Raw genomic sequence first — 27829 nt, 5'->3', positions numbered from 1 at the left:
TTTTTATCATGAATGGGTGTTGGACTTTGTCAAATGCCTTTTCTGCATTGATTGAGATGATCATATGATTCTTTTATTTTATTTATGTGGTGGATTACATTGATTGATTTTCTGATGTTGATCCTTGCATGCCTGGTATGAATCCCACTTGGTCGTGGTGTATTATTTTTTTGATATGATGCTGAATTCTATTGGCTAGAATTTTGTTGAGAATTTTTGCATCTATATTCATGAGAGATATTGATCTGTAATTTTCTGTTTCTGTGGTGTCTTTGCCTGGTTTTGGTATCAGGGTTATGCTGGCTTCATACAATGAATTCAGAAAGTGTCCCTTCCTTTTCTATATTCTGAAATAGTTTGAGCAGCACTGGTGTAATCTCTTCTCTGAATGTTTGGCAGAATTATCCAGCGAAGCCATCTGGGCCAGAGTTTTTTGTTGTTGTTGTTGGATTTTTTTTAATTACCTTTTCAATCTCTTCTTTTGTTATGGGTCTGTTCAGATTTTCAACTTCAGCTTGTATTAGTTTGAGTAGGTAGTGTGTTTCTAAAAATTTGTCCATTTTCTCTTGGTTTTGAAATTTGTTGGGATATAGTTTTCATAGTACTCTGTTATGATCCTTTTTATTTCATTTGGATCTGTTGTAATGTCCCCCACTTCATTTCCTATTTGGGTTATTTGTGTCTTCTCCTGTTTTTCTTTTGTTAGTTTGGCCAGTGGTTTGTTGACTTTATTGATCCTTTCAAAGAATCAGCTTTTGGTTTTGTTGATTCTAATTTTTATTCTTTCTCTATTTCATTTATTTCTTCTCTGATATTTATCTCTTCTCTCTGATCATTTCCTTCTTCTGGTGGCTGTGGGTTTCTTTTGCTGTTCTCTATTGTTCGAGTTATATAGCTAACATTTTAATTTTGTCCCTTCTTTTTTGATCTGTGCACCTATTGCTATAAATTGACCTCTGAGCATTGTCTTTGTTCTGTCCCAAAGGTTTTGGTATGATGCGTTTTCATTCTCATTTGATTCCAGGAATTTTTTTTATTCCATCTTTGATTACTTCTATAACCCAGTGGTTTTTAAGTGGGGTGTTACTCAGTTTCCATGTATTTGATTTTTTCCCTTGCTTTTCCTATTATTAATTTATACTTTGATGGCATTGTCACCAGAGAATATACTTTGCATTATCTCAGTGTTTTGGATTTTTTTTTTTTGAGAGTTGCTTTGTGGCCTAAGATGTGAACTATTCTGGAGAACATTCCACACACGTAGGAAAAGAATGTGTACTTTGCAGCTGTTGAGTGGAGTGTTCTGTTTATGTCCATGAGGTCAAGTTGGTTGATTGCGGCCTTTAAATCTTCTGTATCTTTGTTGAGTTTCTTTGCAGATATTCTGTCCTTTATCAAGAGTGGTGTGTTGACGTTTCCTACTATTATTATGGAACCATCAATTTCTCTTTTAGGTGCTGTTAGAATTTGTTTTATGTATTTTGGAGCCCTGTCATTGGATGCATAGATATTTATCATGGCTATGTCTTCATGATGGATTGTCCCTTTAATCATTATATAATGTCCTTTTTTGTCTTTATGGTGGATTTTGTTTTAAAATCTGTTTTATCTGAGATTAGTTAGTATTGCCACTCCTGCTCTTTTTTGGTAGATGTTTGCTTGATATATTTTTTTCCATTTTTTGATTTTTAATAAATTTATGTTTTTGTTTCTAAGGTGTGTCTCTTGTAGACAGCATATTGATGGGTCTTGTTTTTTTATCCATTCTGTCACTCTCTGTCTCTTTATGGGTGCATTTAAGCCATTTATGTTCAGTGAGATTATTGACAGGTATGAATTTATTGCCGTCATTTTTTTTTTTTTTTTGTGGTGCTGACTTCTTACTCTTCTGTGCTGAATTCTATTTTTTGTGGCTTTGTTTCATTTTTCATTTTTGTAGATTTTGTGTTTACTAAGGCTTTATGTTTTTCTTCTATATTTTGATGAATAGGTTTCTTAAGTTTCTCTGTGGTTACCTTGAAATTTACCCCATCTTCATAAGTTTAACCAGTTTTTTATTACTTGATAATGCCTTCACTTTCTCTCCATTTGAAAATTCTATACCTATACCATTTATTCCCACTTTTGTTGTTCTGACATTGTTGTCATTTACAGATTGTTGTCTCTGGTTCCTTGTAAATTTTTTAGTTTTGTTTTATCTTGGAGAGTTCATTATCTAGGTTGATGTCTATCTGATCCTATCTTATGTGCTAAATTCAGGTTATTGTCTAATGTTGTTGGCTCTCTAACCAAATGACTCTCTTTAATAATTCCCGTCAGTTTGGTTTGGTTTTTACACACTCCCTTAATTTTTATTTATCTGGAAATATACTATTTTTGCCATCATATTTGAACAAGAGTTTTGTGGGGTATATTATTCTTGGTTGGCAATATTTGTCTTTCAAGATTTTATATATGCTGTCCCATTGCCATCTTGCCTGCATGGTTTCTGCCAAGGAATCAGAGCTTAGTCTTATTGTTTTCCCTTTGTGTGTGGCTTTTCATTTTTCTCAAGCTGCTCTCAGGGTTCTTTCTTTGTCTTTGGTTTTAGCAAGTGTGATTATGAGATGTCTTGGTGTTTTCCTTTTGGGGTCTATCCTATATGGAATTTGTTGAGCTTCTTGGATGGTTGGCTTTTCATCTTTATGATATTATGGAAGTTTTCTGTCAGCAAATCTTCAAAGGTCCTCTCTGTGTTTTCTGTTTTCTCCCCCTGATCTGGAACTCTGATCACATGCAAATTTTTGCTTTTGATTGTATCCCACATTGTTCTTAGGGTTCCTTCATTTTTCTTCATCCTTTTCTCTGATTTTGCCTCAAAGTAGTATACATGGATTTGTCTTTAGTTTCACTGACCCTGTCTTCCATTGTTTCAAATTTGCTTCTAAAACCTTCTATTGCACTGTCCATTTCTGAAATCTTATTGTTTATCTTTTTGATTTCTAATTGCTATTTTTATATGGTTTCTAATTGTTTACTTATTTTGACATTTTGTTCCTATATTCTAATTGCTATTTTTATATGGTTTCTAATTGTTTACTTATTTTGACATTTTGTTCCCGATTTCTTCCATTATTTTGTCTGTCTTTTCCAAGATTTTTTACTGTGTTTTCCAAGATTTTACCAATTTTTCCTTACTTTTGTCTGCATTTTTCTCCATCTGTTGGAGAACCCTGAATATGAGAGTTCTGAATCCCCTATCAGGTTGTTCCAGTGCCCTTTATTTCTAGCAGAAGGTCATCTGGGGCTTTATTTTGGTCACTTTCTGGAGCTCCAAAGAACAAACAGGAGGAAAAAAAAAAGAGAGAAAGAAAGGAAGAAGAAAAAGAACAAAGAAAACAAACTGAAAAATCACAGCCCATGAAGAAGGGGAGGGGATGGCACACAGGGCTAGCTAGGTGGGAGAAAAGGAAGGAGAGAGAGAAGAAAAAAAAAAAAAAAGGCCAGAAAAAAAATACCAAAAAACAAACAAATAAAAAAAGAACAAAGGAAACAAACCAAAGAATCACAGCCTGTCAAGAAGGGGAGAGGATGGAAGAAACAAACAAACAAACAAAAATACAAACCAAATTAAAAATGGCACCAAAGGGGCCAGATGGTAGGGGTGGAGTGGACCCGGTGGCAGTGAGCTAGTGTTTCTCTGGCTGCGCAACTGTGACCTGTTGGCAAGCAAGAGTTCACAGAGACGGAAGAAGGAATAGGGGGTGGGAAAATGTGTACCCCTAGTTACCAGGTGCTCTGTGTCCTGCTGGGTGCTTCCTGTACTCCCTGTCCACAGTCCTTGGCAGTTGAAGCCCAAGATGGCAAATCTGGGCAGCAGTGAGTTGGTATCTCTCTGGCAGAAAAACCATGGCCTGCTGGCAAGCAGCAGAGGCCTCCTACAGAGAATAAGGGTTTGGGGTGGGAAAGTGTGTAACCCTGGTTACTGGGTGCTCTGTCTCCTGTTGGGAGCTCCACGAAGTTGCCTTCCCATACTCCCTGTCTGAGTTCTTTGGTGGCTGTAGCCCAAGATAGGCAAATCCAGCTACATTAGCTGGTGTGGGACTTCCACTCTATAGCTTTCCTCATTCTCCACTCTCTGGCATTTTCTTATCCCAATTGGTGCTTGATCAAGTTCTTTATTCCTTCATTTGGTACTTAGGGTTCCAGTACTGACATTTGTGTCTATTTTACTTCATTTTTTGGGTCTTTGCTGCAGAGGGACTGCATGGTGCTTCTGTCTATAGCACCATGTTGGCTCTGTGAGGTCTCATTTTCTTGCTAGCTGTCAGCCAGGGACTTGTCTCCGCTCCTAGAAGCTGCCCCTCTTCATACACAGTTCATAACACAGTTATTTCTTGTCTTCCTTCAAGACCAGCTGGAAAAAACTCTCTGCATTTTAAGAGTTTACTGCTTGTGTAAGGCCCACCCAAGATAATCTTGATTAATTTGAAGTAAAGCTGATTTTTTTTTCTTCTGATTATAAAAGGATACATTGTCTTCACAGAGATTTTAGAAAATACAGAAGGGTAATTTTTTTTTAAAGTAAAATGAACTATAATCCCAAAATTTAGATAATCACTATTAATAATTTTGGCATGTTTCCTTTCAAAATTGTCTAGGTATACATTTATGGTGTTTGGATCTTGTTTTATTATTTTGTTTTATTTCTAAATTGAGGTTCTTAAGTGGACAATCTAAAAGAAAATGTCTTTTTCTTTCAAAAGAACATTTGTAAGAATTTTGGTGGTAGTAACCATTTGACGGCAGATGAAAATTTTTCGTGTTAGCAAATAGGTTTGTGGATAAAGACTTCAAATAATGTTTGAATGAATTCACTGGTTGTAGTCTAAGTTATCTATTTTTTGATTGACAAAAAAATTGATCCATCTATTCATTCATCATCCGTACTCCCATCTACCTATCTATCCACCATTCATTCATCTATTTTTCTATCCATCCATCCACCCATTTATCCACCCACCCATTCATACATATATCCTCCATCTCTCTAGCTATCTATAACTGTCTCTTAGAATTCAAATGCAGGAGTAAATTGAGAAATGAAATCACTTCTCTTTTTTTATGAAAGAAAGTACGGTTGGGTAGTTTTACTAATGATGAGATCTGGCTTTACCATTTAGGCTTATACAGAATATATAACTTGAAAGAACTTAGTCTGCAGTTCCAACATTTTAACAAAAATATGTATGAAGTATGCATTAAGATAAAATCATTTTATTAACATATTGTATAGGCAAAATTGTATTGAAAAGAATATTTCAATTTTCTCAATTCTTTCTGAGTATATTGGGTTTTAATAGTCTCTTTAAGTGAAATAATAACAGATATAATTGAAAGATAAGTCTTATATCTTTTTTTCCCAGGAATTGAGAAAGTGAAAGACTCCAATGACTAGGTAACAAATATTTTTGCAAGTCAGGTGATTTCTGGGTCTTTGCTTTCAACAAAATTGAAAGGAGATTTAATAGAGCTGTCAGGTGGTAGATAATTTAAAATAATTTTCAATGATAGATCACTCTAAGATTTTTGACATTTAACTCAGGAGTTTGGAAAATTGAGTGACATTGCTGTAGCAAAAGTCTTTCCACTACCATATGCTTGTTTGAGTAAGTATATTTTCTCAGCACTTATATCTTTAAAAACGAAAACTAGAACAGAAGTGATGCCAAGCCCTGTCTGTTTATATAAATAAGTAATATTCTTCTGCAAATATAGGTACCAATGGAAAAGCTCAGGGACCTCATTAAGAGGTCCAATTCCAATAAAATCTTACCGTTATCATTTAATAATTGTTTCTCAAAATTGAAAGTATATATCATTTAGATAAATTAATTTTAATAATAATGAAAACTCGATCCAGAAGAATTTTTAATATTTTGACTGCTATAGTCACAAAAAATTAAACTTTTTATTTACATTTATACACATAATTTCCTGTAGAGAAGTGTAATAGTGTGATCGATAAAATACTTTCAACCATAACCCAAAACCTCATGTCTAGCAAATATTTGATCTATTGGTGGTGTTATTTTGCATATTTCTATTGCCACCTCATGCCATGGAGTAGCAGTGACCTCTCTACTACTGGAGGCAGAGTCATCAGACTTGAGAACCAATTTAGAGAATTATCCTTACAATTTTTTTTCTCTCGAAGCACTCGCAGTACCAAATGTCTTAGACTGGGTTCTCTAGAGAAGCAAAACCAGAGAAGTGTATTTATAGATAGATGGAGGGAGGGAGGGATAGATGGATGCATGGAAGGAAGGAAGGAAAAATGGATGGAGAGAGGGGGTTAGACAGATAGAGAGAGAGAGAGATTGAGATTTATCTCAAGGAAATGGCTCATACAGTTGTAGAGGCTGGCAAGTTCCAAGTTTATGGGTCAGCATTAGGCTGAAGGTTTCTCCTGACTCTCGTAGCTGCAAGGACTGACGAATCCAACATTGCCAGGTCAGACGGTAGGCTGCTGCTCACACTCCAAGAACCAGAGGTCAGATTTTGCTCCAGAGTGAGCAAAAGCCAGGGAGCTTTGCCGGAACATCCATATGTATATTGGATGCAGGTCACACCCCTGAGGTAACTCCCCTTACAACTGATTGGCTGACCACATCAGATTGCATCATATCACAACATACAGGATAACTACATCATTACATAACTGCCAAATTACATCATTACATAACTTTCAAACTGCATCATTACATAACTGCCAAACTACCTCGTTACATAACTGCTAAACCACTGTGAATCATGGTCCAGCCGAGTTGACACACAGCCTTAACCATCACAATGAATAAGACCAAAGAGTTGATACCTTTGAATTATGGTGTTGGTGAAGAATATTGAATATACCATGGACTACCAGAAGAACCAACAAATCTGTATTGGGAGAAGAACAGCCAGAATGCTCCTTAGAAATGAGGATGGTGAGACTTTGTCTCGTGTACTTTGGACATGTTGTCAGGAGGGACCAGTCTCTGGAGAGGGACATCATGCTTGGTAAAGTGGAGCATCTGCAAAAAAGAGGATGACCCTCAATGAGATAAATTGACAAAGTGGCTGCAACAATGGGTTCAAACATAGCAACAATTGTAAGGATGGCACAGAATCAAGCGTGTTTCATTCTGTTGTATATAGGGTTGCTGTGATTCAGAACCAGGTCAATGGCATCTAACAACAACAGCAGTTAGTAATATGACCTTGAAGGCTTTTCATAATCTGGTTCCTTGCTACCTCTCTCACTATTCCTTTCCCATGGACAAAGTCTTGATAGAGACTTGGCTTACTCTTCTCTTTCTCACCCTCAAGTCTTGAAAATGATACTACTCTCTCCCTGGAAGGCACTTTCTGCCTTTGCCAAATGAAGGTATATCCTTTAAGACTCACTTTTTCAGGAAGCTGTCGCTGGTTGCCCCAAATAGAGTTAATTTCTTCCTTCTCAGTGCTCCCAAAGCACTAGCAGTTCCCTCTATCACAGCACTTACAGGTTGCTGGAACTGTTTACACTTTCTCCTCACTTATCGACTATCTTGTTACCTGACATTTCACATTTACAACAATAGTAAAAAATCTACTGACTATTTTGCACGTTGACAACCTACATCTGGCAGTAGCAAATGCTGAGGTGGGATCCGAGAGTAATGCTGGCTTTGATGATGCAGTTTATGTGTCAACTTGGCTGAGTCATGATTCTCAGTGGTTTGGCAGTTAAATAATGAAGTAATCTGGCAGTTTGTGATGAAGTAACTTGGCAGTTATGTAGTGATGCAATTTGGCAGTTATGTAATGATGTGGTCATTCTCCATTTTGTGATCTGATATGGTCATCCTCCATTTTTCACATAACACCGATTTCACATAATGACCTGGTCTTTGAAACCCAACCATGTCAATAAGTGAGAAGAGGGTGTAGTTAGTCATCAGTCAACTACACTGGTCTGTGACTTCTTTGACCTTTGTATCCTCAAGCTTCAAAGTACATACAGTTTCTGTAAGTCAACCCCAACTCATTGATACCCCTTGTGTGCTAGAGTAGAACTGGGCTCCATAAAGTTGTCAATAGTTGATTTTTTAGAAACAGATCATGAGTCCTTTCTTCCAAGGTGTCTCTGGATGGACTCAAGCTGCCAACCTTTCTGTTAGCAACCAAGAATGTTAACTGTTTGCACCACCCAGGGACTCCTCAGAGTACATGTTGTTGTTAGTGTTGTATCACAAAGTAGAACTGCCCCCATAAGGTTTTCTAGGCTGTAATCTTTCCAGGAGCAGATTGCCAGGTCTTTTCCCCCATGGAGCCACTGAATGGGTTTGAACCACCAAACTTTTGGTTAGCAGCCAAGGGCTTAACTGTTGTGCTACCAGGGATCCCGCAGAGCACATAGTAGGAGCTAATAAGTATGTGCTGAATAAATAATAGGATGGATGACTCCTGGAGCCTTTACTCTCTTTTCCTTATTTTTAATTTTTAGTGTATTTCTAAATTAGCCAAACCAACAATTCTGTGTCTCTCACTACAACCTGTTAATTTACTATCACTGGCATTATTTGGGCCCTGCTCACCCTGAAATGCCCTCAGCCCTTGCTCTCATCAGTAATTAATGCAGTGACTCTGTTATTGCCAAAGCTCTTGACAAAGCTGGCAGTTTGGAACTGACTGTGCATTTTCTCATAAAAACAATGTTCCAGGTGGTGGTTAGATTAGACCACAGAAGGCTTATCACTCCAAAATGTAATGAAAATATTAGATATTTGCAATAAAAGACAATTCATTCATGAAAAGTAAAAAAGATGTAGATATTATAGCATGTTTTCGGAGGATGAATTTCTGAATTTCTGTTTTAAAAAGTGTTCCTGGAGAATATGTCTCTTTCCTGTGGCGGTCTCAGCAGGTGGGAGAGAAACTAACATTTGTTAAATGCCTACTGTGTGCCAGGTATCATGTGCTTTTTATGTGTTGTATCACTTAATCCTCACCACACCTTGGTCAGGTGTGTCAGCCTTTGCTGTATTACAAACTACCCCACACTTAACGACCTAAAACAACAACCATTTATTAGCTCATGATTCCGTGGGCCGGCGATTTTTAGAAGGGCCTAGCTGGATGGTTCTTCAGCTGGTCTCCGCTGGGCTCACTCATGCAGCTGCACTCAGCAGGTGGATAGTGGAATGACAGGGGCTGGATAATATAGGGTGGCCTACTCATAAATCTGGTGACTGACAGGCTGTTGGCTGGGGCTTGGTTTCCCTTTGTGTGGCTTCTCCAGCAGGCTAGCTCAGGCTCATGGCAGCAATGTTCTAAGAGGGTAAAATCAGAAGCTACAAGGCCTTTTTAGACTTAGGCTCAGATGTAACCTGCTGTCATTTCCTCTACATTCTACTGCTCGAAGCAAGTCACAAGTCCAGATTCAGAGGGTTGGGAAATACACACCATCTTCTAATGGGAGTAATTACAAAGAATCTGTGGCCATTTTTAATGTACCATGCAAGTGGATATTATTATTCCATTCCATGGATGCCAAAATCTAGGCTCAGAGAGGTTAACTAGCCTTCCAAAGACACCTAGCTCATAAGTCACAGAAGCATGATTTGAGCCCAGATCTGTATGACCTCCTAATTCCTCTTCTCTGCATTGTACCATAGCATCTCCATTCCCTTTCTTCCCTGCCATTCTTTTTTGTCCCGCCGCCCCGCCCCACCTTGTACCATGCCCAGACTTTGAGGGGGAGAATCAAAAGAAAGGGCACAGGTACAGTATCACTCATACCTGAGCTATATGTTACCATCTCTGGCTTAGTAACTAATATCTCAGGAAAACAAGGCAGGCAGTTGAATAATTTTAGGTGATTATTTTCATAGCTTTCTTTCTTGGTGGTTTTTCTTTTCACTCACACGAGAAAGGCCTAGGGTAATGGCTATTCATTAAAATTACAACATATCCCTATCCTAGCTCCCATTCAACTGGTGGAATCTGAGGAGAACCGAATTGTAGGTGTTGGTAGAGGACCACGAAGGGGAAGGTCTTGAGGGGATGTACTTGACAAAGTTGGGCTGGCCCAACAGGTGTAGAGGCCCAAATCCAGCTATGTGTGACTCCCAAACCTGTGCTGTGCACCTCCCCAGGGTCCCACTTTTCCTGACACTTCTCCTGCAATGCACTGGTAAACCCCATCAACTCAGCCTGCACAATAGATCTCAAATCTGTCTGTTGTTCTCCATCCCCATGGCTATCACCACTGTATCCAATCTGCCATCATCTCTCTCAAAAACCAAAATATCCTCCTAGTTCATCCCTCTGCTTCCACATTTGCCCCCTAAGAGCCTTCCTCCCTATGGCAGCCAGCATGATAATTAAAAAAATATATATATATATTGAGGTAAATATACATTTAACAAAACATTTGCCATTTTGACATTCTTCACATGTACAATTCAGTGACATTAATTGTGTTTATATGTTGTCCAACGGAGACCATTATCTGTTTCTAAATTTTTCCATCACTATTAACAGAAGTTCAGTGTCCCCTAAGCAATGAACCTCTCTTTTCCCCTCCCTCTCATCCATCCCTTGTAACCATTAATGAACTTCCGTCTGTATATATTTGCCTAGTCTAGATATTTCATATAAGCGGGACCATACAATATGTGTCCTTTTGTGTCTTATTTTACTCTGCATAATGTTTCTACTTATGCATGGCATGTAGCATGTATCAGGACTTCCTTTCTCTTTATGGCTGATTAATATTCTGTCGTATGTGTATGCCACAGTTTGCTTATCCATTCATTTGTTGATGTGAGTTTAGGTTGTTTACACCTTTCTGGCTATCGTGAAAACTGCTGCAATGAACATAGTTGTCCAAGTATCTATTGGAGTCACTGCTTTCAATTCTGTTGGCTATACACCTAAGAGTGGAACTGCTACGTCATATGGTAATGCATGATGTTTTAAAGAGACAGCTCAGATCACAGTATCCTTTCCACAAAACCAATGCATGGCCTCCATTACACTGGGGATAAATTCTACCTACAAAGCCTACGGGTCCAGCCTCTGCCTATCCCTGTACTTCACCTCCTACTATTGGGCTCTGGCACCAAGGTTTTTCTTATCCCAGGGCCATCAAGTACGTACAAGGTTCCCCTGCCTACAAAGCCCTGCCCCAGGTCCTCACGCTTCGTGCCCCTCATTAGGTTGTCCATCTTTCGTGTTCTCCAGAGAAGCCTTCTCCATCAGCTCTAGCTAAAAATCTTTATATCCTATGTCTTCTCATTACCCTCGATTTCTTCACCCTATTCCTTTTCTCCACGGCACCTAACATTATTTATAATTATTTGTCTGTTCCCTTATTTATGATGTGTTCTCCCTAACACATTATAATCTCTAAGAGGGCAGGAACCATGTCAGTTTCTTTTCAACTCTGCCTGGCCCAGTGCCTGGTATATAGAAGGAGCTCAATAAATACTTTGTTCAAGTTCCCTTGCCTCCTAGCTACATATTTGGCAAGGCACTTCACCTCTCTGAGTCTCCTTTTGCTTATCTGCAAAGTGAGAGTAATAATTCCCACAGTTATGAGTTGTTTAAAAGTTTGAATGAGGTAATAATTAATGCAAAAACACTTTGAAAAGGGCAGCAGCGCACACTCTAGCAACTTGATGAATTATTAATGCCCCTCCTCAGGGTGGAAAAGGAAGTGTAGTCACATGGACTCTGGCTCTGACAACCGCCAGGTGCTTTCCCAGCTTTTCAATGCAGTGTGGGCTTCAGATGAACGGCAAATCTAATAGACGTCTCGCCGCAGTTGGCTGTGTTTCCCTCCAGCACAGATATGGTTATAATTAGAGTTTCAAGAGTTCTGTTTCATTTCAAAAGGATTCCTTGGCACTGTCTGTAGTCTGCCTGAGGTCTGTGGCCAGAAGCCGGTCCCCCTGGCAGGTGTTTCTATTCGGCCCGTTTGCTTCAATCTCTACAATATCAGAAGTGTCTTTTTCTATTACACTCACTATTTTCAGAGGCCAGGTGAGAAGCGTCTGTCCATGTGTGAGACTTCAGGCGGTGACCACTGAGCAAAACGCATAGCTCCCCTTCGCTCTCCTCACTGCCTAAAATACACAGCGGCATTGACAAGCTCCCTTTACCCAGCCAGACCTTTTATTAGCAGCCAGAGAATAGACTGTAATGGCAGGAATTACTCTGCCCATGTGTTTCTCCCAGGGAAAACATTCTTTAGCCTGTCAAGACAGTGAAACCTCTTACTGGACACTGTAGAAAAGTCAATTTCTCCACTCTTAAAAAAAAAAAAAAATTTTTTTTTTTTTTTTGCCTCTATAGGGTGCAGGACAAGGCTCATTGCAGCCCCTAAATTAACAATCCGACTGGAAAGGGAGTTGAGCCAGCTGAAGATGGGCAGAGACAGCCAGGTAATAGGACTCTAAATCAGAGTCCACACCAACCTGGATGTTTATGTATTCCAAACCCTGTTACCTACTTCGTGCAGGGCCATTTTGATCATAATAACTCTTCACTAGGCAAAGTGATGACAGTGGTAAGATTCTCCTAGACTTCAGAGGCAACCTACTTTGTTTTTCATTGTTGTTCCATTTTATCTGTCTAATGATTTTCCAATTTTAGCCAGCGGTGTTAGGAGCCATGAAATTTGTAAAAGATCTTGATGGGATTTCTCTGTAAGTTACAAAGAGGCAGCTTGGTCTCAAGCAGCACAATTCTCTTTACCTTCATCCTTCTGAGCCATGGATTAAAACAAACAACACACATGTGCTGGAGTTGACTTTTCAGGGACTGGGGAACAGTGTGCAAGTCTGTGGATCACTGGATCACTGGGAATGGAGACTCCTCAAGGAAAAATTCCAGGAAGAGTTCCCTTATCCTCCATGCTCACCCAATATTCCTGCTACACTGGACCAATTGTGGGTTTCCAATTCTGGCATTTCATCAAGCTTATTATGTCATTAGGTCCTTGGATGGTGCAGTTTGCTCTCAGCTCTTAACCAAAAGGTTAGCCATTCAAACCCACTTGGCAGCACTGAGAAGGAAAGGCCAGGCAATCTGCTTCTGTAAAGACTACAACCGAAAAAACCTATGAAACTCAGTTCTGCTCGGTAACACATGGGGCCACCAAGAGTCAGAATCAACTCAAAGGCATGGGTTTTGTTTTTTTTGTTTTTTTTTTACTCTTATTATGCCATTGGTCTAAGATACTCTATTATTTTAAGTACCAACAAGAAAGAAAAATGTGCCTCTAATTAAATTATGAAAAAAATGGAGAAACCATGCTCTTTCAGGCACCAAGTCTTAGCAAGTCCCGTTTCCCTCCCGGGAATGCCTTTTCTCCCACATACTCTGCCTTAACTAGTACCAGCTGCCATTGTGTTGATTCTGACTCGTGGTAACCCCATGTATGTCAGAGTAGAACTGCGCTCCAGAAAATTTTCAGTGGCTGATTTTTCAGAAGTATATCACTAGGCCTTTCTTCCAAGGAGTTCCTGGATGGACTCAAACCACCAAACTTTCAGTTAGCTGATGAGCACATTAACTGTTTGCACCACCCAGGGCCTTCTGCTCTGCCTTAGAGTCTCTTCAAAGTCACATCTCACCTAGCATTTTCCTGATACTCACCATTCAGTTTATGTGAATTTGAGAACTATATTGTGAGCTCTCTGAGGAAAGGGATTATATTCTGTTCGTCCAGGCATGAACCATTAATGAGAAACTTGCCTCCAAAAATGGAGGGTGCAGAGAGACCAAGAAAGAGATGGGCAACTCCAGGGTGGCGGCAAAGGAGTTTATTAGGGAGGCTTACAGATAAGGTGAGTCCTGGGTGGCCATAGAACTAAAGCAGATCTCCATGCCCCACAGTGAGAGGGCAGAGGTTTTATAATGGCTGTGGACATAGTGGCTACATGCCAGGGACTTACATAAGGATAACTTAGCAAGCTGTAGTGAACTAGGACCACATGAGGTACCCATGTTTGGCCTCACAAAGCCTGTTTCCCCTTCACTGTTCATCTGGGCATGCAACAAAGCCTAGCACGGTTTCTTGCAGTAACTGTTGATTGAATACATGCTTGTTTTGCTAAAGCCAGCCTCCTCTGATATTTGGCAAACTATACATGGCTTTTGCTCCATGAGGGCAAAAAGAAAGCTACTGGCAGAGCTTCTCTAGCTCTATGTCTAGGCTCCCATAGGTTTTTTTTTTTTTTTCATTTGTGTCTCCATGAAGAGATGGTCTATTCCTCGCTGATATGCAGTGTATTTCCAATAAGTGTTTTCCTTCACTCATCCATTCAGTAAATGTGTTCTGAACTCATGAAGCAGAGTGGTGGAAGAATAAATCATTGACCTTGCCCTCAGTTAGGGTGATGTGAGGGGAGATGAAGTCAGAACAGCAGTTAATTCCTGTCCAATGAGTAAGAAGTACTGGGGCGAAGGAGGGGACGGTGCCGTGAATTCTGATTGGGGGAAGAGAGTGAAGTTTCACAGAGATTATGGAGTTTGAGGAAGACCTTGAAAGATTCATAGGCACTTATTAAGCAAAGCAGAGGGTAGTAAAAAATGGCGCACAGAAACACCCAGATCCTTTTGAGGGGGTGGTGGAATGAACTCATTCACAGACTATGGGACTCTTCTGAGTGGACTAACGTGTTTATTTCAGGTCCCTCTGAATACTTGGTTTCTCAAAGACTCATCACTTAGAGGAAACTGAAGCAGCACAACAACCAAAAATTACCCTTGTGTCCTCCTTTGTCACACTTACTTCAGCAGAAAAATGGCATCAAGTCTATAATCACCCCCAAGATCCTCCCCCCCCCCACTTATCCTTTAATATATAATTCAGTCTACCCTCACAATGTATCTGGAACTACGAAGGGTACATCCTGAATGCTCCTATTTCACTTAAGTTATCCAGATTGCTATTTTCTTCTTTCTTTTAAAGGTGCAAATTGAAAATGTTCTGGATAATTGAAGCTATATTAAGCCATGTCTGGAATAATCATGGTTTTCCACAATTTTTAAGAAGCCACGTAAAGTGGTAACTGCAACAGGCTAGGTCTCAGGCATAATTCACAGTGGAAGCTTCTCCACTTGGTGTCTGTGCCAGGTCTCCCAGTTTTATTGCCAAATCCCTCCCTACCCCTACCATGCTTCAAGTCCATTCTGGGCTCCAAGGTGAGGCTCATTGACAAGATGCTGTGTGAAGTGATTGCTACTCAAGTTCTCAGCTCCATCTCCACCATGTTCTTCCTTGATTCCGAGCTTCACATGGTGTCAATTTGCTACAGAATTTGCTTTTGGTTCAAATAAGAACACCGATTGTTTCACATCAGAAGGATAAGTGGAGTAATGTCTTATCATGAGACTGTAAAAGACAGTAAAGAACGTCACTGAGAAGGCCAATCTAGGAAGCAAGGGTAGGTGCATCCATTAGCCGTTTCCTATGGAGACTTCCAGAGGGATGCTAGTGGCTCAGTAGTAGAATTCTTGACTTCCGCGTAGGGAGACCTGGGTTTTGTTCCCAGCTGTAGGACCTCATGCACAACCACCTTGATCTATCTGTTAGTGGAGACTTACTTGTTGCTATGATGCTGAACAGGTTTCAGCAGAGCTTCCAGACTAAAGCAAACTAGGAAGGAAGAACTGGTGATTTATTTCCAAAAATCAGCCAATGAAAACCCTATGGCACAGGACTGGCCAGCATTTTGTCCCATTGTGCATGGGGTTGCCATGAGTCAGGGATGACTTGACAGCAGCTCACAACAACAACAACAACATGAAGACTTCCTGCAACCAATGACTGAAATGTCACTCAGATGGCTCTGAAGTCAATTCACTTCAAGTCAGCAAATTTTCCTGGCTTCCAGCCTCCAAACCAGACAATGTGCCAGACACTGAAAGTTGGAGATGAGTAAGGCCTCGTTCCTGCTCTCAAGAAACGTATGGTCTATGGGGCAAAACACTTATAAATAAAGTTCAGGAAGGTCAGGTAACTTGTTCAAAGTCACACAGTAAGCGGCCAATCCAGGATTTGAACCTAAGTCTGCTTCATTTCGAAGCTCCCTTTTCAACTGTGCCACATTGCATCCTTTTATCACTTTTTAATATCATTTATAATTGCTTTTCAAGTTGCAATTTTTGAAATTTAGCTCCATGTAGACTTAATAGGTAGATGATTATCAGATACATAAATCAAGGTATAAAATTATGTTATAAATGTTGAAAATATTCACATATGTTAAATATATTTTATATACTTATACAAGTGAAATTGGTTATCTCTGAGTGATATGATGTTTATCTTTTTATATTGTTGTGTTTTTAATGTTCTAAAATGAGACTATATTGCTTTATGTTTTGAAAAGTTATTTTTAAAGTAAAATAAAATATATATTAAAATGTTTTTACACCAAAAAGTGCTAGTAAGTATCAGTTACTAAACTCACTGCAAAGTAATAAAACCCTGAAGTGCCACAGATTATGTTAAAAGTTCCCTCAGTCAGTCTACTTTGAGGGTTGATGAAGATAAATGCACCAGAACATGGGTGCTCCTCAGAGCTCAGCAAGACTGTGATTATAAAGACCTTTCACTCTCAGATTTGGAGAGCCCATCTTTGGCCAGCTTGATCTGAGGGTGCAGAAGAGTTGAGGCCAAAGCCTCATCAGAAGTTGCAGTGGCTTGAAAGGTGAAAGTCTCTTATTTCTTCTAGAAATACCCAATTATATCATTCACATCTGCTATTAGCCTCCATTCCTCAGGGAGTCCTGGTGGGAATTTGGTTTTTAATGACACTAAGTACATGAATTTGGGCCCCAACTCCTTGAACAGATGAACTATAATGAGCTTACTGCTGGACTCAGGCTCCCTGGAACTTCATGTTGGGTGTAAGGCTTCCTTTGCTTCCTTAGAAATATATCCCTGCTAAGCGCCTTCTCTTCTTACCTCAATTGGACCTAAGAACTTCCTCTCACAGACTTACTGATCTTTGACCAACTTTTGTGCATAGAAGAAAAACAAATCCCTTCCCTTTGGAAAAGGGAGCAGTTCAGGAGATCTTGGCAGGTGATAGAATCTTCAAGGAATGAAGGCCTAGCAGCTAAGACTTCACGGTTACATATATCAAGGGACTGAAGAAATATATTCCTAACTTAATCCAAGGGTCTTTCTAGATACCTATTATATTGCTACATGGTTCAAGCAACATGCTTGAATAATATTTTATGTTGTGATTTCAAAGGTGTACTCATTTTCACTATTACCTCATTCAATCATCACAGTTTTTGTTAGGTTGTTAGGTGCCATCAAGTCAGTACCAACTCATAGCAACCATATGTACAACAGAACAAAACACTGCCTGGTCCTCTGCCATCCTCACAATCATTGTTATGCTTAAGCACGTTGTTGCAGCCACTGTGTCAATCCTTCTCCTTGAGGGTCTTCCTCTTTTTCACTAACCCGCTCACTGCTTTACCAATCATGATGTCCTTCTCCAGGGACTTATCCCTCCTGACAACATGTCCAAAGTATGTGAGACGTAGTCTTGCCGTCCTTCTTCTAAGGAGCATTCTGGTTGTACCTCTTCCAAGACAGATTTGTTCGTTCTTTTGGCAGTCCATGGTATATTCAATATTCTTCTCCAACACCACAATTCAAAGGCGTCAATTCATCTTCAGTCTTCTTTATTCATCATCCACCTTTCACATGCATATGAGGCGATTGAAATACCATAGCTTGGGTCAGGCACACGGTAGTCTTCAAGCTGACATCTTTGCTTTTCAACACTTTAAACAGGTCTTTTGCAGCAAATTTGCCCAATGCAATGCATCTTCTGATTTCTTGACTGCAGCTTCCATGGGTGTTGATTTGTGGATCCAAGTAAAATGAAACCCTTGACAACTTCAATCTTTTCTCCCTTTATCACTGTGTTTTTTGTTTTCTTTATGTTGGGGTGTAATCCATACTGAAGACTGTGGTGCTTGATCTTCATCAGTAAATACTTCAAGTCCTCTTCACTTTCAGCAAGCAAGGTTGTGTCTTCTGCATAACACAGGTTGTTAATCAATCTTCCTCCAATCCTGATGCCCCATGCTTCTTCATATAGTCCACCTTCTTGGATTATTTGCTCAGCATACAGATTGAATAGGTATGATGAAAGAATCCAACCCTGACACACACCTCTCCTGACTTTAAACCACGCAGTATCTCCTTGTTCTGTTTGAATGACTGTCTCTTGATCCATGTACAGGTTTCTCATAAGCATAATTAAGTGCCCCGGAATTGCCATTCTCCACAATATTATCCTTAATGTGTTATGATTCACACAGTCAGATGCCTTTGCATAGTCATTAAAACACAGGTAAACATCTTTCTGGTAGTATCTGCTTTCTGCCAGGATCCATGTGACATCAGTAATGATATCCCTGGTTCCGCATCCTCTTCTGAATCTGGCTTGAATTTCTGGCAGTTCCCTGTCAAGATACTGCTGCAACCGCTTTTGAATGATATTCAGCAAAATTTTACTTGCGTGTGGTATTGATATTCAATAATTTCCACATTCACTAGAATCATCTTTCTTGGGAATAGGCATAAATATAGATTTCTTCCAATCGGTTTGCCACGTAGCTGTCTTCCAAATTTCTTGGTATAGATGAGTGAGTACTTCCAGTGCTGCATCCCTTTGTCGAAACATCTCAACTGGTATTCCGTCAGTTTCTGTAGCCTTGTTTTTCTCCAAAGCCTTCAGAATCATTGGTTTGTGCCCATACGGTACCTCATGAAATGGTTGAATGTCGACCAGTTCTTTTTGGTATAGTGACTCTGTGTATTCCTTCTGTCTTCTTTTGATACTTCCTGAGTCGTTTAATATTTTCCCCATAGAATCCTTCACTACTGCAACTCGAGGCTTGAATTTTTTCTTCAGTTCCTTCGGCTTGAGAAATGCAGAGCATATTCTTCTTCTTTGGCTTTCTATCTCCAGGTCTTTGCATATGTCATCATAATACTTTACTTTGTCTTCTCAAGCTCCCCTTTGAAATCTTCTGTTTAACTCTTTTACTTCATCATTTCTTCCTTTCATTTTAGCTACTAAAAGTTCAAGAGCAAGTTTCAGTGTCTCTTCTGACATTCATATTGGTCTTTTCTTTCTTCCTGTCTTTTTAATGACCTCTTCCTTTCTATATGTATGATATCTGACCGATGATATTGAGCTTTTCTATAGTCTCTTCCCACAGATGTAGTCGATTTGATTCCTGTGTATTCCATCTGGTGAGGTTCATGTGCATAGTCACTGTTTATGTTGGTGAAAAACTATTCGCAATGAAAAAGTCGTTGGACTTGCAAAATTCTATCATGTGATCTCTGGCCATGTTTTCCAATTACTGGTACTTCTTTGTTTCCAATTTTCCCATTCCAACCTCCAGTAATTATCAGTGCATCCTGATTGCACGTTCGATCAATTTCAGACTGCAGAAGTGGATAAAAATCTTCAATTTCTTCATCTTTGGCCTTAGTGGTTGGTGTGTAAATTTGAATGATAGTCATATTACCTGGTCTTCCTTGTAGGTGTGTGAATATTACCCTATCACTGACAGTGTTGTACTTCAGGATAGATCTCGAGATGTTCTTTTTAACAATTAATACAACGCCATTCCTCTTCAAGTTGTCGTTCCCGGCATAACAGGCCATCCACCTATATGATTGTCCAATTCAAAATGGCCAATACCAGCCCATTTCAGCTCACTAATGACTAGGATGTCGATGTTTATGACTTCCATTTCATTTTTGACGGCTTCCAATTTTCCTAGATTCATACTCTGTACATTCCGCGTTCCTGTTAGTAATGGATGTTTGCAGCTGTTTCTTCTCATTTTGAGTCATGCCACATCAGCAAATGAAGGTCGTGAAAGCTTGACTCCCTCCACATCATTTAGGTTGACTCTACTTTGAGGAGGCAGCTCTTCCCCAGTTGTCTTTTGAGTGACTTCCAACGTGGGGGGATCATCTTCCTGCACTATATCAAACAATGTTTCTGCTGCTATTCGTAAGATTTTCACTGGCTAAATCTTTCAGAAGTAGACTGCCTGATCCTTCTTCCTAGTCTGTCTTAGTCTGGAAGCTCAGCTGAAACCCGTTCGCCATGGGTAACCCTGCTGGTATTTGAATACCGGTGGCATAGCTTCCAGCATCACAGCAACACACAAGCCCCCACAGTACGACAAACTGACAGGTACATGGGGGAATCATCACAGTAGTCCTACAGAAAGATATTATTATCTACTTTACAACAAGGAAGTCAAGCCTTAGAAAGGCTAAGTGGTGAGTCTAAGATCTTAAGGTCAGGACCCTATCCCAGGGCTTTTGTCTACAGATGCTATGAAATTTCCATTTTTTTATAATTAAAAATTCAACCTGGGTCACAGAATGAAAAAGTATAGAATCTTTTTTGTAACGAAGTCATCTACTACAAAAGGGAGAAGAAGGGGCTGGAAAGAAACTCACACCTATTCAGCTTCTACTCTGTGCAGGCTGTTCCCCTCACACTACCCCATTTAAACATCATCACTTTCTTCCATATAACCAAAAAGAAAATGAAATTAAGCACGATGGAATTACTTCTCCAAAGTCACATAATTCATAAATATCAAAGCTGAACTGAGAGCCCCAGTTTTTCTGATCCCGAAGCCCACAAACTTCCTACACTTCACGTTTCACTATAACTCACAATGCATTTATGCACACAGTGAATTTTAAAAAGGCAAATGGCAAATGAGTTCTCTGTTTTGGAGAGACTACTGTTCTTGAGGAAGAAAGGCCTGGTGATTTACTTCTGAAAAACCAGCCACTGAAAACCTTCTGGAGCAGAGTTCTACTCTGACATACATGTGGTCACCATGAATCAGTGTCAGAATTGACTTGACAGCAATGGGTTTGTTTTTTTTGTGTGTGGGGTTTTTGTTTTTGTTTTAGTGTTCTTAAGGACACACACATACACCCCCTTTCTTTCCCCTGAGCCACCAGCACCTCTTTTTGTGTGACACTGTTGACATGGTCTTTGCTCCCCTGTAGGATGTGTGCTGGTGATGTCTGTGATTGAGCAGCTTGCTCAGGTCCACAACTCTACAGCCCAGGCTGCCATGGAAAGACTGTGCAGCTACTTGCCTGGTAAGTACAGAAAGGGTCACTCTGTGGTGGGCCTACTTCTCCTCTCACTCACGAGTCACCATGAGTGAGTTTGTAGCCTGTGCTTGCTGTGGTAGAAGAAAATTGCTGTGGACGTTTAGGGAAAAAATGTTGAAGACTCAATTGTTTTATGTGTCACATTCGTTATGATTTGCCCACCTGATGATCACTGCCCTAAGTACTCTGAAGGTCAAAATAATGAATAATTTTCAATGATTTTATTTTAACTTCACCACATACGCATACACAGATGCACACAAGTCCATATCAACCCAGAGTATTAGGCTGGGATGCCAACTGATCTCAAAGCCACAAATGGGAAAATAAACTGGAAAGTTATGTTTGTTTGACCTGGAACTCAATAAGAGTTGGATATGGCAACTCCTGCTAAGTGACAGAAGACAACCTAAAAAAAGCTACGTACAGGATGACTCCAACAATATGACTTTCCGGATACGGAAAAACTATAGAGACAGTGAAAAGATCAGTGGTTGCCAGGGATTCAGGAGGAAAGTGGAGAGGGATGAATAGGTGGAGCACAGGGTATCTTCAGATTGTAGTCTAGAAATACTATTTCTTACTAAAACAATTACAGAAATGACTGATGTCAAGCCTGGGGCTGGAAATGTCACTTAGTTGGTGGTCCAAATAAGTAGTATATTTGCTTTTTACTCTCAACAGAAAGAAAATATTAATTCTATTTCCCCTATATGATACTACTGTGTAAAGAGTCATGGTGAATAAAATTCTTTGAGAGTCAAATTCATGTATACTTATTGGGAACTAATTAGTCAGGGATGCCAACATTACTTTTTCTATTAAGTCAGGTAGTTGGGCCAATGGCTATCACACCTTTAGTTCGTATAAAACACTGGGCAATAGCATCACAGTATTTCCAGAGAATTTATTGCCAGTCACAATATGCATTCCCAGGCTAATTTCCTTACAATTAAAAACTAAAGACTAGGAGATAATAATGTACAAACACATACGGAAGCCCTGATGGCGCAGTGCTTAAGTGCTTGGCTGCTAACTGAAAGGCCGGCTGTTCAAACCAACCAGCTGCTTCATAGGAAAAAGACCTGGCAGTCTGCTTCCCTAAAGATTACAGCCTACAAAGCCCCATGGGACAGTTTTACTCTGTCCTGGAGGGTCGCTATGAGTCAGAATCTACTTGACGGAGATGGGTTTGGTTTTTGTTTTTTCTTTATGTTTCCACTGCCCCTGAACTGACCATTAATTGTTAAGATTTTGACATGTTTGCATCAAGTCTTTCTTCTGTGGAATTAAAACCTGACAGATAAACTTGAAACATCCTTTGGCCTCTCCTCACCCCAAGTTTCACTCTCCTCCTGCCTCCTACAGGGAACCACTATCATGAATTTAATGAGTATCATGTGTCAAGTTTTACACTTTCACATTCACTTACAAGACTCTATAAACAATGTATAGCATTGCTCTGTGGGTTTTTGTTTTTAACTTTCCCTTGGTAAAACAAAACAAGATCTAGAAAACCACACAAAACAAACATATCGTTTCATCAGTTATTAAAAGGTGAAACCAGACCAGTTGCCACCGAGTAAATTCTGGCTCATGGTGACCATATGTGCATCAGGGTAGAGCTGTGCTCTATAGGGTTTTCAATGTCTGATTTTTTAGAAGAAGATTGCCAGGTCTTTTTTCCTAAGCCCTTCTGGGTGGATTCAAACCTCCAACCTTTTGGTTAGCAGCCAAGAATGTTAACCATTTGCACTACCCAGGGACTCTATTAAAAAGTGAACACCCTTGTAAACATAGCCCAGGTCAAGAAAGAAAACTCTGCCAGCCTCTCCAGAAACCCTGTCCATCATAACCCTCCTCCCCGAAAAATAACAACATCCTAAATTTTACGATAATCATTTTCTTGCATGTCTCTAGAGTTTCATCACCATTTAGGCCTCCCTGGACACAATAGTTATTTTTGTCCAGTTTTTAAAACTTGGATGTCTCTTTTAATCTACAAATTTCTGCATCCCTTTTTCATATAATTAAGCTGTGGAATTTGACCTACAGAGTTTCCCACAGTCTGGGTTTTGTTGTCTGCATCTCTCTGGTCTAATTGAATCTGTTTGTCCACGCTCTGTTTTTCCTGAAAATTGGCATCCGCAACCAAAGGCTTGATCAGACTCCAGTTTGAATCCTTTCATCAGACTATAATTGGTGGTGTTTTCTTTCATCAGAAGGCCATCATAAGTGGTTCTCTTTTTTGGGGTGGGGTGGGGGAGGAGAGAGATGTTAGCAGCTATTGATACTCAGTGGCTGTTGTTGGATGCCCTCAAGTCAATGCCGATTCATAATGACCCCTGGTGACAGAATAGAACTGCCCCATAGGGTTTTCTAGGTTGCAATCTTTAGGGAAGCAGATCACCAGGTCTTTCTCTCGTGGAGCCACTGGGTGGGCTGGAACTGCCAACTTTTCAGTTAGCAGCCAAGCACTTAACCGTTGTGCCACCACAGCTCCTTAATTCATTGAGTATTGCAAAATGATGATATTCTAATCCATTATTTCTTTTTCATTTACTAGCTGAAACACATTAGAAACACTTATCTGCTATTCATCACTCAGTGGTACTCTTCATAATAGGGAAAGGCAGGACAAATGCTTGATTCTTTCCCTGTATTTACAAGTTTTTAAAATAACCCATTGGTTTCCTATTGTCTTCCGAGGTGATCAATTCATTTTTTTTTTAAGTATAATTATGAAATTATTATGAATTTAAACATATTTGATGGTTTTAGTCAATTGTAATTATTATTCTTTTTGAAGCTCAAATTGTCCCATCTTTGTGCGGTGGGAGCCTCTTCAAGTCAAGTCTGCTCCTTAGTCCTTTCGACATGACCCTACGTCATCTTTGGTAACTTCCTCATTAACTGTTATGACAAGGTATTCCGGCCCTGTCTTGTGCATTTCCAGCCCTGGGCTTGACATCAGTTGTTTCTCTAAGAGCCCTGGTTTGTTTTAGTGAGAAATAGTATTTCTAGACTACAGTCTGGGGGTTCAGGGATGTTCATTGCTACTAAATTGGTCAACCTTTCAAGGTGAGATTGACCAGTGAGAGGAAGTATATGTTTATACATTTACGTATACAATTTTTAAGATAAAATATTTAATGAGTTCATACTGACACTTCAAATTCAAATTTGGAACTACAAGATTTTTTCCTTAATCTCTTCTGTATCATACCTGTACGTTCTTTTTCCACACTGAAAGACCTAGTTCTCAAGGACAAAGGGATTGACAGAATTAGCATATTCCATTAATACTTATTTACCTAGTCCTCATTACATACACAACAGCTCAGAATTATAATTCTGATACTACTACTGTCGATAAAATTTATAAGTATTGAGAGCAGTTAAAATTTTTTTTTGCATATGCTTTTCTCATTTCACCCTCTTTTTTAATAGTTATATGATATTATCTGAAGAACTCCAGTGTCACAGTGGGTCAAGACCTTGTCTCCTAACCAAAACGTTGGCATTTCAAGTCCACCAGCTGCTCCTTGGAAACCCTAGAGGACAGTTCTATTCTGACTTGTAGGGTCGCTATGAGTTGGAATGCACTCAATGGCAATAGGCTTGGTTTCTTTGGTTTATATTATGTGAACATACAGCATTACATACAACACCCATTCCCTTTAGTCTTAGTTCTACCAGCAACTATGTGATTAATGTTCACCACCAGCTCTTAGGTGGATGTCTGTCTAGTTGAGTTGTCGTCTGAGGCTCTTTGCTTGAAAGGTTCATGGAGACAATATTTCCTGAACCCGTGCGTGTTGATAACAGGAGGTCTGAGTCTAGTATACCCTTTATACTTGAAAGTCAGTGTTTTTCTGAATATAAATTCCTTGGCACACATTTTTTTCCCTGAGTATTTTAAATATGCTATTAGAAAGTCTGATGGTAATCAAATTTGCTTTTTCTTATATATCACTTGCTGTTTTTGCCCAAAGCATTTTTTTTTCCATTTTCTATAAAGTTGAGTAATTTAACTTAAATATGTCTCAATGTTAGTAGTTCTGGATTTATACTCGCAAGCATGCAGTGTGACCTCTCAAAATATGTGATTTCAAATATATATATTATATATGTATGTATGTATTTATATGTATATATATTTTTTAATTTCAGGAAAGTTTTCTTGATTAAAATTTGTATTATTTGCTCTGTTTCCTTGATTTAGTTTTCTTCTCCAGGAATTCCTGTTACCCACATTTCCAATCTTCTTTGCCTGTCTTCAATATTTTGCCTATCGTTTGAATTCTATTTTCATTCATTTTTTGCATCTTAAAAATATTCCTTCTTTTTGCCTTCTGCTTCTCTTAAGACATTGTACCTTGTATTCACGTCTTGTGATCATTCTAGTTAAGTGTTCATTTCTAAAATAATTTTTAATTCTTCCCTGAGTTTTATATTCCATGTCTGAATTTCTCTAATTCTGATCTATGCGATCCTTTTACGTCTTATATAATTTTATCAGTGCCTCTTAGCTCGTTTGGAAATAGTGTGCGTATTTTCATCTTTTTTGTTTGTTTTTTAGCATGACTTCTGGCATGCTTCTGCTGTCTGTGGGGATGCTATTCAGTTCTTTATTCCTTTTTTTCCTTATAATAACTTTGCATGGGAGTTGACCTAGATACATTTCTGTTGCTCATTTTTATGTGAAATTAGTTTTCCCAAACTCTTAGAGAGGCAGCTGAGGGTAATTTTTCTAAATGCACATAGCTCCTTCTTCTGTTGTTTTTGTGTAGTGTTTAAAAATATGGCATTTAAGAGAAGGAAAAGACAAGCCACAGACTGGGATGAAACATTTGCAAAAAAACACATCTGATAAAAGACTTGTATCCAAAATATACAAAGAACTCCTAAAACTCAACAATAAGAAAACAAACAACCCAGTTACCAAATGTGCAAAAGTTCTGAAGAGTTGCCTCACCAAAGAAGGTATGTGATACCAAATAAGCATATGAAAAGGTGCTTGACATCACATGTCATTAGAGAATTGCAAATTAAAACACCAATAAGATGTCACTACATATCTGGCTAAAATACAAAACACTGACGACACCAAATGCTGGTGAGGATGGGGAGCAAGAGAAACTCTCATTCATTTCTGATGGGAATGCAAAATAGCACAGCCACTTTGGAAGATGGTCTGGCAGTTTCTTACAAAGCTAAGGATAGGTCTACCGTATAATTCAGCAATCACACTCCTAGGAATTTACCCAAATAAGTGAAAAATGTATATGTTCACATTAAAAAAAAAAAATACTTATAGAAGCTTTATTCATAATTGCCAAAAATTAGACACAACCGAGATAGGTGAATGGCTAAACTGTGGTACAGCCATACGATGGAGTATTATTAAGCAACGTAAATAAATAAATAAGCTTTTAAGCTATGGGAAAAAAATTGAGGAACATTCAATGCATATAGATAAGTGACAGAAGACCACCTAAAAAAGCTACGTACAGCCTAACTCCAACAATATAACTTTCTGGAAATGCCAAAACTATAGAGACAGTGAAAAGATCAGTGGTTGCCAGGGATTCAGGAGGAAAGGGGAGAGGGGTGAACAGGCAGAGCACAGAGCATTCTCAGGGCAGTGGGACTATTCTGTATGACACAGTAATGTGGACACGTGGCGTTGTACAGTTATCAAAACCCGTGTGACTATACAATACGAAAAGGGAGCACTAATGTAAGCTACGAAGTTTACTTTCATCTACTGTGACAAATGTACCACACGAAGGCAGGAGGGGAGCAATGGGGGCAACAATATGCTGGGGGGAGAAGGGGCGTATTGGGACTCTCTGCACTTTCTGTTCAATTTTTTTTTTTTTGGTAAACTTCAAGCTATTTTAAAAAATAAAATCTATTTCAATGTTAAAGCACAATATGGCAGTTTGTTTTCTGAGATCCCCTGATTCTGTTCTCCCTCCTACCTTTAGGTGGACTTTCTCTTTGCTTTGCTTATACCCAGCTCCATTTTTATTCTAATTTCAGTGATTTCTCTACAGTATGGGCTCTGTCTTGGAAGGGTGGCTCAGTTTCTTTAGTCTGCAGGTGGCAGACCACTCTAGCCCCTTTAGTCCTTCTAGCCATGGGCCCCTTGCACTCATCTGCTATTGCAGTGGGCAGAATCCCTCCCATTTTCAGCTGTTCTTCTCACATTGGCCCACCACACTTTCCAGTCAATACCTATTGGCTATTTTGTAATTCTCCTGTTTTGGGGTTCATCCAACATCCCGTTGCTTCCCTCTACTTTCCTCCACACAGATGTCGATAAGCCACAAGTCTTGTGGCTGTTGGTGGTTTGTCCTCATCTAATTGTATTTTCAATCACCAGTCTGGAAGCCCTGGTGGAGTAGTGGTTAACGTGGTTAAGAGCTATGGCTGCTAACCAAAAGGTTGTCATTTTGAATCCACCAGCTACTTCTTGGAAACTCTCTGGGGCAGCTCTACTCTGTCCTGTAGGGTCGCTTTGAGTCAGAATCGACTTGACAACAATGGGTGATGGGCTACCACCGGTCTATCAGTTTGTCATACTGTGGTGGCTTGCACACT

At 39.4% G+C, this 27829-nt stretch overlaps 1 protein-coding gene across 2 annotated transcripts in view; it reads left to right on the top strand.

Moving 5' to 3' along the window:
• Positions 1–27829, top strand: part of AOAH (acyloxyacyl hydrolase) — a 264955-nt gene that overhangs the window by 14037 nt on the left and 223089 nt on the right. Inside the window, exons 1-2 of one of the 2 annotated variants that reach the window (XM_023544293.2) lie at positions 12374–12452; positions 21110–21205. In XM_023544293.2, the coding sequence (XP_023400061.1) occupies positions 21124–21205 (82 nt within the window). In that variant the 5' untranslated portion in view covers positions 12374–12452; positions 21110–21123. Of the gene's footprint in view, positions 1–12373; positions 12453–21109; positions 21206–27829 lie in introns of those variants that run through there. The other variant, XM_003406941.3, reaches the window with a different exon arrangement.

This window comes from Loxodonta africana, chromosome 8 (assembly GCF_030014295.1).
Source record: "Loxodonta africana isolate mLoxAfr1 chromosome 8, mLoxAfr1.hap2, whole genome shotgun sequence".
Taxonomy (NCBI): Eukaryota; Metazoa; Chordata; class Mammalia; order Proboscidea; family Elephantidae; genus Loxodonta; species Loxodonta africana.
This window is presented reverse-complemented; position numbering and strand designations above follow the sequence as displayed.